We start from the raw sequence: 12,675 nt of genomic DNA, 5'->3' as shown, positions 1-12,675 counted from the left end.
AGGAAATTCACAATAATATTTAGCAGCAAAAATATAAACCGACATCTTTTAAAGAAATCTAAACTATAGTCCCCACAGGAAAAAGAGTGATTAGTAAAAAAAAAAAATTCCATGAGACAAAAGTGGAATTAACCAGAAGCCATTATACAAAGAACGGAATTTCCTGGTAGAAAGTGTTCGACAGAACAAGAAAATTGACATTTAAAGTGCGATATGTTCTTTTACTTTCACTCACAATAATAACTATGATCACAGCAGAAAGTGAAGTCATGGTCAAGACCCTGACCTTTGGTAAAAACCTCAAGTCAACCGGTTCGCTTCGTAATTTCAAATCCTTAAAAATAATCAAATGATGTCAAACACAATCGTATCCTCTTCATTGGCCAGGTAAGTACAATTTTCAATTTCAAAAATTTTCACATCCTATTTATGATACTTTTTCAACTAAACAATAGCATATTACAATTTTTTATTAAATGAATTTAAATAAAAAATTAAAATAGAATTTAAAAAAACATATAATTGCAATAATAGGAGAAAGCGGAGTTCAATGAAACTTTGGATAAAATGAAACATTTCCTAAAAACTCTTTTAAGTTTGCACAGAGTGTTACATTTCAAATATATGTTATACAAATTTACAACTATATGTTCAAATAAAAGATGTAATTTGAATAATCTCATACTTTCACACGCTAGCAAATGAAGATTCTTAGATTTTTAACTATTGAAAACAGATTTCTTTTCTTATTTTGGTAAATAAGAATGTATTTGTTTCACAAAAATAAATTAAAAAAATTAAATAATAGTTGCCAGCTTTTATCTGTTTAAAAAAGAACGAGATAGAACAAAAGTTTTGGTGGTTAATGGGTTAAGCAAGATTTAGAAGTAAATTTGGCATTAAAATTTGGCACTAATTTACTAATTCGTATTCTCTTCATTCGTATTCTCTTCATCGTTTTTATTTGTGATACTTTATCTATTAAACATTAACACTTAATCAATTTTTATCAAATTAATTTAAATAAAAAATCAAAATAGAATTCTAAAAAATAATAACATTTAATTTCAATAATAGGGAAAGGCAGGTTCAATGAAACTTGGAGAAAATGAAAAATTTCATACAAAATTATTTTAATTAGTAACAGACTATTCCATTTCAAATATATGTTATACAAATTTACAACTATATGTTCAAATTACTGTGAAATTTAGATACTTATAAAACACTATGAAGATTCTTAGATTTTAACCACTAAAAACAGATTTCATTTCTAACAGTGATTTTTTTAAATTTTGGTAAATACTAATGCATTTGTTTCACCAAAAATAATTCAAAAAATAAAATAATCGTTGCCAGCTTTTATCTGTTTAAAAAAGAACACTAGAGAGAACAAAAGTTTTGGTGGTTAATGGGTTAAGCAAGTTTTAGAAGTAAATTTTGGCATTAAAATTTGGCACTAATTTACTAATTCGCATTCTCTTCATTCGCCAGGTCAGTACAAATAATTTCTTATCGTTCCTATTTGTGATACTTTATCTATTAAACATTAACACTTAAAAATTTTTTATCAAATTAATTAAAATAAAAAATAAAAATAGAATTCTAAAAAATAATAACATTTAATTTCAATAATAGGGAAAGGCAGGTTCAATGAGACTTGGAGTAAATGAAATATTTCGCATAAAATCATTTTAATTTGTAACAGACTATTCCATTTCAAACATATGTTATACAAATTTACAACTATATGTTCAAATTACTGATGAAATTTAGATACTTATAAGACACCATGAGGATTCTTAGATTTTAACCACTAAAAACAAATTTCATTTCTAAAAGTATTTTTTGTTCTTATTTTGATAAATACGAATGCATTTGTTTCGCCAAAATAAATTTAAAAAATGAAATAATAGTTGCCAGCTTTCATCTGTTTGAAAAAAGAATACACGAGAAAAAGCAAAACTTTTGAAAGTTACTGGTAATAAATTTTGACAGTAAAATTAATGTCTGTTAATGAACAATTAAATTTAAAGAACATGATATTTAAATTATTTTTGTTACGTAATTTTGAAAGTTAATTAAAACAAACTAGTTAATTTAATATATAATAAACAATAAACAAATAGAATAGTAGAAAAAAAGAATACAATGTAATACAAGACAAATAGAATACAAAACAAATAGAATAAAAGAAAGAAGATAATTTAAATAGATTAATCAAATAATTGTTTAATTAATAATTATTCAATAATTAATTTAACTGATTTTTATTAGTTGATTTTGAAAGTTAAATAAAATAAATTACTTAATTTAATATACAGTAAACGAGAGACAAATAGAATAGAAGGATAAATAAAATGCAATATAATACACGACAAATAGAACACAAAAATATTGAAGATTATATCGAAGAATATACAAGACGAATAGATAATACAATGCAACAAGAATAGAAGAAAAAAGATTATTTAAATAAATTAATCGTAAAAGTGAAATTTCATGAAATATGTAAAATAACAAGAAATGAAAATATTTCATAGCTTTTGTTCTTTTATAACGCCGGACGATTTTTTTCCGTTATTAAATTTCTTAATTTCCTAGTTCGCACTTTTTTCATTTTATCTCAGCTTGAGAGAAAACAATTTTTATTTGAAATTAAAAAAATCATTTTGCACTATTATTATTTTGTTTTCACCATTTAGCAGTTTTTATATTTTCTTTGAAAAGCATTTATTTCAAAACATTTCAAACTTGTTAGCGCATTGATACGCATGACCTTGAATTGATTTTCGAAGCCACTTAACTTTTAGAGAAAGCAGTAAAATCCCTTTCCCTTTTTGTTTGCATTTCAAACGAAAAACTTACACAAAATTAAGGGATTTAAAGAGTAGTAATTAAACTTAAGAACGCAAGTGGTAATGTATGTTTGGAATAACTTTTATAATAAATGCTAAATTTTATACATAAATTTAGCTTTAGTTTAAAATGTATGCAGCATGATAGTGCAACGCATAATGCAGCATGATAATGTTTTGCTCTATTCTTGCTTTCCATGCAGATTTCTTTAATGGTTAAGATTTATAAAATAAACTAGTATATAATAGTATATACTAAAATATTATATACTAGTTTACAAAGTAAAAGAGTATTAATTGGTTTTTTAATTATGTCTAATTCTTATGATTTTCAAACCTGTTTTGTGTAGTTTAAATATTTCAAAAGGTGATTTTCTATTTAACGAATTTTCCATATAACGAACTTATTATCGGGTTTTAGCGACTTATATATATATATGTATATATATATATNACGCATTATATATATATATATATTAGAGTGAGAGAGAGTTTTCCTGCAATTTAATAATATTGTCCAAACCATAGTATTCTGAAATTAACTCTAGTGACTACTAAGTGTCCCCACTTCTCTGGTAAGGAGGGCGTGGTAGAAGGAAGACGATTATTCATCTCAGTTTATGATGTTATGATCATTTTTTTTTTGATTTAGTGTTCTTTTCAAAGGAGCAGATAAATGCATAAATATATATAAATCTATACGTTCTTCATAAACTTATACATTTCAACAAAAGTAAACAAATTGTACATTTCAACTAAATTAAAAAATACCATTTTAATAGAGCTATTGCTATAGAAGAAAAACTTATTGCAGATTGAATATCATCACACTTGAATTAAAATGAAGTACTTGTACAAATAGAACAAAAAATTTGTTTCCCTAAGTAATTTAATGCCAATTCAAAAAAATAATGCCAAAAATAATTCAATGCTTAGTCTAGTTCTGTTTATTATTGTAAATTTTCTTAAATCATTCTTTCAAGTAATATCCCATATCTTCCTAAATAGTTCGTACAGTTCATAAAAACTTAAAAAGGATAGCAAATGTAAAAAATGCGATGTAGTTTAGCAAATTTGTATTCCTACAACGCTTAATGTCTCAAAATAAATCTATCTTATTGCAAATCCTCGATTTACGCATTATTAATTTTAATATGAAAGCTAGTCCTAGACTGTTACTTACTAACATACATATTTCATTGCAGACAATTAAACTAAATTTATTTCAACAATGATGATCTGGATTATTATAACATCGATTTTATTTGTGAGTAAGTATCAAAAACTGGTTTGTCTTGATTTTTTTATGTTTGTTTAGTTGCATTCATTCATGTTATAATTTTTTTTATTCATATAAAGCCTTTCTCGGCCAAGTTTGAAACTAAAAGTAAGGGATACAAGACCACCCAAATTCTGCGTAGACAAATTTTTTAATTGGAATTCATAAAAACAAAGTACTAGAGCTGTACCATTAGTAGCTGTAGTAGTACTAGAGCTGTACCATTAGCAATTTTTTATTTAATATTATAACCGGTGACGAACAGCCGATCCAATTCTGAGTTTACGACTACCTATGTTCCACCCTTGAAATTTTGAACCCTATCTAGACGACAAGGAAATTCCTGGATCAAGCATTGAGATAAACTAGCCTTCGTGGAGGACTTTTTGTTGGAATTAATCTGCAGTTGCCTTATATTGAGAGGAAAACCACGAAAACCTGCCATGGTTAATCAGATGGCATGTGGATTTTAACCCACGATCCCTCTACCATTGAGGATATTTTCATGTCTTATCTGGGGTCGGTGCGAGATGGAAGAAGAATTCATATCGACCAGCCAACGCTTATATTTGAATCTGTGTCAAGTTATTGGGAAGTGAGCACTCTATCTCCTGAGCCACCACAGCTCACCATGGTATATTGGCGACGGTTTATGAAGTGCCCTTGAGAATGATCTGAAGACAAGCCATTACAATTTTGATCCCTTGCGTAAAGTTGTCTCAATGAGGGAACTGGGTTCGAATCCTAGCAATGACTGGTCGATACGAATTCCGCACCCAGCTCACACCAACCATAGTGTTGACGTAAAATATCCTCAGTGGTAGACGATTCATGGGTTAGAGTCCCCTTGCCGTCGGGCTAGCATTTGGAGGTTTTTGTGGTTTTCCTCTTTATGTAACGTAAATACGAGTTAGTTTATCAAAAAGTCCTCCACCAAGGCTAGTTTGTCCCAATGATTGATTCAAGAGTTCCCTTGTCATCTGGATTGGGTTCAAAATTATAAGTTATTGAGTAGAACACTGATAGTCGTAAACTCAGAATTGGGTTTGTTGTTCAATGCCGATCCGCACCCGCCTCACACCGACCACAGAGTTCACGTAAAATATTTATTTACATTTATTTACAAACTATTTTTTCCCTTTGATGCACTAAGTACGTTTAGGTAAATTTATTAATTTAGTAAAATATCAAAATTATTAAAACAGGAATCAAGCATGAATGTGAAAATTTTGCTACCATATAAATGTAAAAATAAAATATTTTCGATAATCCGTAAGAATTGGCGGGCATGTCATAGTACCATTACAAAGATCACAAGCTCAAGATGGATAAGAAAAGGGCCGAAAGCGGCCTGTGGGGTCCAGTTGTTAAAGAAAGTTCAATTGCTGCACCAGGAGCATGGCCAGCCCTTACTCTTTCAAGTTATGAAAGAGAGACCTAGAAGACAAGAGGAAAGACTAAAATCGTAATTAAATGAAATCACCTCATTTTTTACTTCTTTAAATGTTGGTTCCATTCTTAGTTATTAATGCCTTTCAAACTTGACTTTACGAAACAAGTTTATGTAAGCTTAAACAAGCTGGATATTTTCTTCTACCTTCTACCACTTTAGCTTTGAAAGGACCCTATCTGCTTACTTCAGGTGCAAACACATGTATTTATGTTCTTACATAATATGGAAAACAGTACAGCCTCGTGTCTATAGAAGAAATAAAACTAATGCAATATTATAATTTTTTATTTTACTGATTTTAATTTTAGCTATTTATTTATTTATTAATTTATTATTCTGTTTCGAAGCATGCTTGACGCAAATGGGTATAAATGTTTTAACAATTTTAAGCTCTAACTAGTTTTTCTAGTTCATTTATTGTTGCATTATATTAATTTAGACAATTTAAGTTATATGTAATAAAATAAAAACAAAATGCTCATTTTTGTATTTTAAAGGTGGCGTATCAAGTACAAAGTCGAAAAATCTTCTCAGACGGGTAAGTTGTTTATAAATTTTATGTAACTTTTAATGGTTTTCATTTGTTAATCTGTTATATTTCCGAAATAATAGTCTCTAAATATTGTTATATTAGGAAAAATTTCATTTTTATTTTATAGATAAATTTTAATGGTAGCATTGCTGTAATAACTGTTATATTTGAAGTGAAATTTAACTGCGCTTGCTCCTATAGATCGCGCAGAGTGCTGGAAATGCATGCTATATTGTCGGATCTCGCCAAATACGTGCGTGATAGCGTAGAAGCTCGCTAAAAGGCATCGTTCGCGTCATAGATGCCTCCTAACTGTATGCATGATAATGCCCGTTCTTATGTGCCAAACATTGTTCCGGTAATTCCACTGGGAGGATCTCTAACATCCCCTTTACAGCCCATACCATACCTGCCAACTTAAACTCTATCCGAGAATGGATTTTCAGAGTGGTTATAAAACAATAAACGAAAAACAATCTCACTCAGAAATATATTTATATTTGATTCCGTTGAAACTCGCTTGCGCAAGGATTATTATGCTTTTATATATTTATTGTAATTATTTATATGTAGTGGTGGTCAAACTCATTTATAATTACCATTATAATTCAAAAAGTTAATTGGAATAACCTGAGTATTGCTACCACTTTAAATATGAAAATAAGATCTTCCGGAAAATCCGGAAGAGTTGGCAGGTATGGCCCATACCTCTTGCCGAGTGACTACCATATCTTTGGTCTACTCAAGAAAGCTTTGAAGGGACGGCGATTTACCGACGATAGTGAGGTCAAAGCTGCCGTTGAGAATTGGTTTCACAACCAACCTAGGAGCTTCTTCACCCAGGTTATCCCTGTACCACCTGGGGGCACTTTTTTCAGCCTACAGGGGGACTATGTCTATCCTATCTGTTATGCCTGTATTACTTCTTTTTCTTTTAATTCTAAATAATATTAACACCATTAAAAACCATTTATCAAACCGACTGTAGTGCTACTTTCATTTGAGCGACCCTTATACTATCTATTTCTAATATGGAATTCTATTGTTGTCGTCGTCCATTAACACAGGTGGGGTGCGATTGTTCTTGTGTTTCAGTGGCGCCATCTATGCCCATGAATTAGTCTTCTGCTACTTTCATATGTCACACCCGTTTGTAGAGCGGACCCATTCCTTCATCCACAGATCGTAATTTTCGACCAGAACCAGAGAAAGATCAATTTTCATTTCAGTACCCCCAGAGGTATAATTTGTTACAGAAAAATGGAGTACTCTGTGACCCGACAGATTTAGCGTGCACCAATCACCATTTACTACACGGGGACTTTTCGGTCGTCGGGATTCGAACTCCCGTTCACACGAACAGGATTCCAGTGCCCTGCCAGCTAGGCTGTCCCGGCCCACAGAATTCTATTAGTTTTGTATTAAGTTTCCTTTTCGAATTATATTTTTGAAAAGGTTCAACTTACTCTCTCTCTCTCTCTCTCTCTCTCTCTCTCTTGCAGCAGAAACGATGGGATATGAATAACAATGGCGATATGAATAACAATGGTGATATGAGTAATATGTTTCGTGGTACAGCGGGAGTTGATTATCCAAATTACAATTCAATCCCAACAACAAATTTTCGATGTGATGACCAAGTCTATGAAGGAGGATTATACGCTGATGTGGAAGCTCAGTGCCAGGTTAGTTCGTAAATTTTACTCACGTAAGCATTTTTTTTTCGATTTTTCCATTAATTATTTTAACTTATTAATATAAATAATTTATTATCTGGGGTACCAAACCAGGATGAATCGTTTAAAAAAAGCATGCAGATTTTGACGTCACGCTGGAAAAAAAAATTACAAAAAATATTACAAACTTGTTACCAACTAAAAGGTATATTTGAATTATGTATACAAGAGTTGTTTTAAGTGGTGTCCGTTGATGACATTGTGCATTCTACAACGACACAAAATGGTTTCCGGATACGCTTGCCGTTGCCAGAGAAGCTCAAAGCACGGATTATCATATCTTCTATAGACATTAAAAGCACATCTGATATCTTCGAATGCTTTAGGGTTTCGTTTTTACGTCATTGTAACGTATGATGGGACAACAATCGAGAACGTGGAACAATAATCGAGAACGTGGACAACCATTGGAACATAGCATAAAAATGATTCCCGGATGCATTTAACAGTGTCGGAGAATCTCAGAGCAAGGATTGTTGTAGCTTTGCAAGATATAAAAAGCACACCTGGCATATTCTATTATATCTGAGAGTCGTTTTTACGTTCTTAAAATCTATAATATGACAACAATGCAGACAGTGAGACAGCAATGGAGAATGTAAAGTAAAAATGACTCCCGGAGGTGCTTGCCCATGCCAGAAAATCTAGTAATACAGGTTGTCCTGACTTTGACAGACAACAAAATCACACCTTGGATCTTCAAGCTCGTCTGGATATCGTTTTTATGTCGCTGTAGTTTGACGTCAGCATACTCTGCTTCAAATAATTCCAATAATAACTAACCAAATAAGTCTTTCCGCCTTTACCAAAATTGTGGTATCTTTTGCGGTTGTTTTCCAGCGTGATGTTTCGGCGATTTTCCCCCAATTACCATTTTTGGAGCCCCATATTCTATGACAAGTTTTCACGCTCTTGATGTCTTTTATCACCCCTCTAAATTTATCAGTTTTTATGTATATGGTTAAAGCAATGTGAAAAAAATGAAAAAATGCTAAGTAAGCAGCCTTACAATAGTTTCGGCTCCCTGTTTAAAAAAAAAAAATAAGAAGAAATTGTTTAGTGTTGAACTGAAGTAGGAAAGAGCATACTAAAACTTGGATACTTGAGTTACCCTCTTTCATTCTATTTTAACAATGACAAAGATTTCTTCCTTCTGAATAGAAATCGTGAGCTCTGAATACCACTTGGATATTTTGTGTTTTCTCTGTTTTCTTTCTTTCATTCTGTGTTTCAGCGCCGAAGAAGATATATCCATTATATAATCGATATTATATTTATGTTATGGGCTCTTTTTAAGCTGTTCATACGAGAGTTGAATATTTTCATAATATAATTTTAAGAAATCAAACTTGCGGAAAAAGGCGAAAATTTCGAATTTTAGTCCCTGATATTGGGGCATCTTTGAACAAATTTTTAAATATTTGCTTATTAATATTAATTTTAATGAATATAATAAAGAATTCTCTACACGTTATATTCATAGAGAGTATTTTGCGCAGTAGATTTCGTTAAAAAAATTAGTAACTTGTTTTGGATGTGCTTACACAGTGTCCAGTTTTTGCTGGCAAGAGGACTGCTAGTCAAATAAGTGTTTGAAGTTTATTAATTTTAGTTCTATTGCTAATGTGACGCTTTTAAGACTAGCAACCATTTGCTAGCATCAAGTGGTAATCACAATCAACATTCATTTCAATTTTGTTGTTCAAATCTATTCCTAGACTCGGTATTCTTGAAGGAGTGACCATTCGTCATTGAGTCCAAATATATTACCGGTGTATACGTGAACCTCTAAACAATCTTCGTTCGTGAAGTCGACTTATACACCAGTAGTACATTTGAACCAGTCAATCATTTACCAACATGTTCAAATGTACTTACCGTGGAGTGCATAAGTCGATCTCCAACTCTCCTTGAAATTTCGGGTACGAAAAGGTAACTTATACATTGAAAAACATGGTAAAAAACACATAAAACTAATATGCTTCTAATATCTTCATTTTTATAGGTGTACCACGTGTGTCATGATGGCAGAAAAGACAGCTTCTTATGTGGACGAGGAACAATATTTAACCAAGAAATATTAGCGTGTGATTACTGGTACAGTACGGAATGTGACAAAGCCCCTTCATTTTATTACGTCAACGAACAAATAGGCAACTCGGGTTCTTCTTGGGTTCCTCCACCTGGTGGTCAGGGAAATAATCCAAGCAACTTTCAAGATGCTAATTATAGACCAAATATTAACGAACAAGGTGGTGGATATGGTTCTAATAACAACGGACAAGGTGGTGGATATGGTTCTAACAACAACGGACAAGGTGGTGGATACGATTCTAATAACGATGGACAAGGTGGTGGATACGGTTCTAATAACAACGGACAAGGTGGTGGATACGGCTCCAATAACAACGGACAAGGTGGTGGATACGGCTCTAATAACAACGGACAAGGTGGTGGATTTGGTCCTAATAACAACGGTCAAAGTGGTGGATCTGGATCGAATAATAACGGACAAAATGGTAATAACAATAAAGAAGATTGCTGCTGCCAAAAGTACAGTTATAAAACGCCTTGGGAATTTCCTGCTAGCTAAGATCAGAATTCGACTTTATATGGCTTTGAAAATTAAATTATCAGAAAAAAAATTTAAAAAAAAAATTATAAATAAAAATTATAAATAAAAATTATAATGTTTATGGTCTGATTGCTCAGTTTATGGTCTGGGATCAACTTCATAGGTCTTCCGGTGGATTTCATGAATGTCTGAACTAAGAACAGTTTTATTTAATATAAAATTAGATATTTAAATTATAAATAGTGTAAAGGAAATCTCGAAAAGAAAAAAATATTAAATTAAACTTGAAATATTATGTTTTTTATTATAATTATTGAACACAAAATAATTATTTATAATCATTATTATGCCGTTCCTTTATAGTAATTAAAATAAAATTTTGATGAACAAAAATATTTATAGTGATCGTTTATTTTTATTCAGCTAAATTACTGTTCGCTTTAATTATCGAGATAGTAAAATTTACCCACCAGAGGTGAGACGAGCTTAGCCCGAGCCCGGTTCTGCCTCGGACTCCAGCTCAACAGCAAAAAGAAGCCTTCGTACTCGGGCTAATGACAAAAATGCCATACATTTATACTTACTTTAAACGAAACGGATTAAAAAAAATCCGATTTATTCCATTATTTAAGTATAAATAAGTGTAAAAATTATTAATTATAAATATTTAGAAGTATTAGATCTCTTCATACATAATTAAGAATTCTAAATAGTGCATTTCATCTAGACTGTGGACGGTGCTCCAAATTTTTTTTTCGTTCATGAATTTTTGCCTCTATCTAATAAAATTCTAAATATTCTTTTAAACCTTTTATTTAATTTTCACAAATAAATGGTAGATATTTATTCTGTTAGTATCTTTCTATACGCGTAAAATACAAAGCTGTCACCCAATCAAAATTTGAAATATAAAACGTGTGGTATTTCAGATCCTCTTTTAACACTAGAAAGACTGAATCTTAGTATATACCTATATTGCAGTCAAAGCGACTGGATTGTAAAAGTATAAATAATGTTTAAAAAAATTTATTTAAAATTAGTTTTTAATATTTTTTATATTATTTACATTTGCGTAATATTATCAATAAAAAAATTACATGTTGTACAAAATTCTAAAAAATTGTGTCATTATATACATCATTGTTTTTCTAATTGAAATTAAAAGCAGTCAAAATGACTTCCTTAGGCAATCTAGTGTTAAAATTCATGTTGACTCAGTGTGACACATGTGTCATGTGAAAAACGAGAATTCTACGAGAACTCTTAGTATCAAACACAGAATAGTTTTCATATCAAGCAAATGCCTTTTAATCTTCTCAAAAATCAAATAGTATCTAACAGAAGAAAACATTCATTTAGTTTAATAAATAATAATATTAATAAAAAAATAAAACATAAAAAAATCATTCTTATTTGGAGTTTTTTGCGACATGACATATAAAAGTTTCGGACATATAAAAATGGGTTAATTTTTTCTCACAAAATTTTATGAAAAACGTTTTACAATCATCTGTTTTTTAAAGGTAGTTAAGGCAGTTTAATATTATACATTCGTCTATTTTTAGATTTTTGATAAATATCTTTATTTATTTATTTACAATTTACGTCGTAATAATTTTTTGCATAATCCAAATCGGTTTTCATGAGTTCAAACAATAATAAAACTAATTTTTAAAAAATCGAAAAATTGACTAATGTGTAATTTCAATTTCTGACTCAAAATCACATATCGCATATTTTTATAGCTTTATAGTTTTGAGGAAAATTCCATAGAAGTTCTAAACATTATCAAACACTATTTCTCCTTACTCAATTAAGCAGCCCTTTCATTTGTCACCTTTTTTGAAATATATGCTGTTGAAAAATACAATATCAATGAAAGTTAGTTAAGCACAAAAAATTATCAAGAAAACAAAAATTTTACCTGCGAGGATAGAGGCCTATGAAATCTCGGCTTTGTTGGATTCAGGCACAAAAAAAAAATTCTATTAAAACCCATTTTTGGCCAAACGCACCATTTCAAAAAAAAAGTTTTTTTATTGACACCGTGACGTATATTTTTCACTAATTTTATTTTTCTACTATTGTCAAGGGTTCTGAAGCCATCTATAAAATAAACAGTTATTGACAAATTTGACTTTTTGAAAATGTATAATTATTCTATTTGAAATTAAGCATATGTTTTTATGATGGATTAAATTTGCAAGTTCTGTAAATAAAATAAAAATCAAACGAATTTCAT

General features: G+C 30.5%; 1 protein-coding gene across 2 annotated transcripts; it reads left to right on the top strand.

Annotated features, from left to right (window-relative positions):
* Positions 1-229: 229 nt before the first annotated feature.
* LOC107450570 (uncharacterized) lies at positions 230-10,828 on the top strand. 2 transcript variants are annotated; one of them, XM_071188293.1, is made up of 6 exons: positions 259-387; positions 4,064-4,129; positions 6,088-6,128; positions 7,625-7,807; positions 9,864-10,143; positions 10,177-10,537. In XM_071188293.1, the coding sequence occupies exons 2-6, from the start codon at positions 4,090-4,092 to the stop codon at positions 10,449-10,451; spliced, it is 819 nt and encodes a 272-aa protein (XP_071044394.1). In that variant the 5' UTR covers positions 259-387; positions 4,064-4,089; the 3' UTR covers positions 10,452-10,537. The 2 variants fall into 2 exon arrangements, with proteins under 2 accessions (XP_015921884.1, XP_071044394.1); XM_016066398.4 differs by having other exon boundaries at positions 230-387; positions 9,864-10,828.
* Positions 10,829-12,675: the final 1,847 nt, after the last annotated feature.

The sequence above is a fragment of the Parasteatoda tepidariorum genome, chromosome X2 (genome assembly GCF_043381705.1).
Source record: "Parasteatoda tepidariorum isolate YZ-2023 chromosome X2, CAS_Ptep_4.0, whole genome shotgun sequence".
NCBI lineage: Eukaryota > Metazoa > Arthropoda > Arachnida > Araneae > Theridiidae > Parasteatoda > Parasteatoda tepidariorum.
Note: the sequence above shows the minus strand (reverse complement) of the source record. Positions and strands in the feature narration are given on the sequence as shown.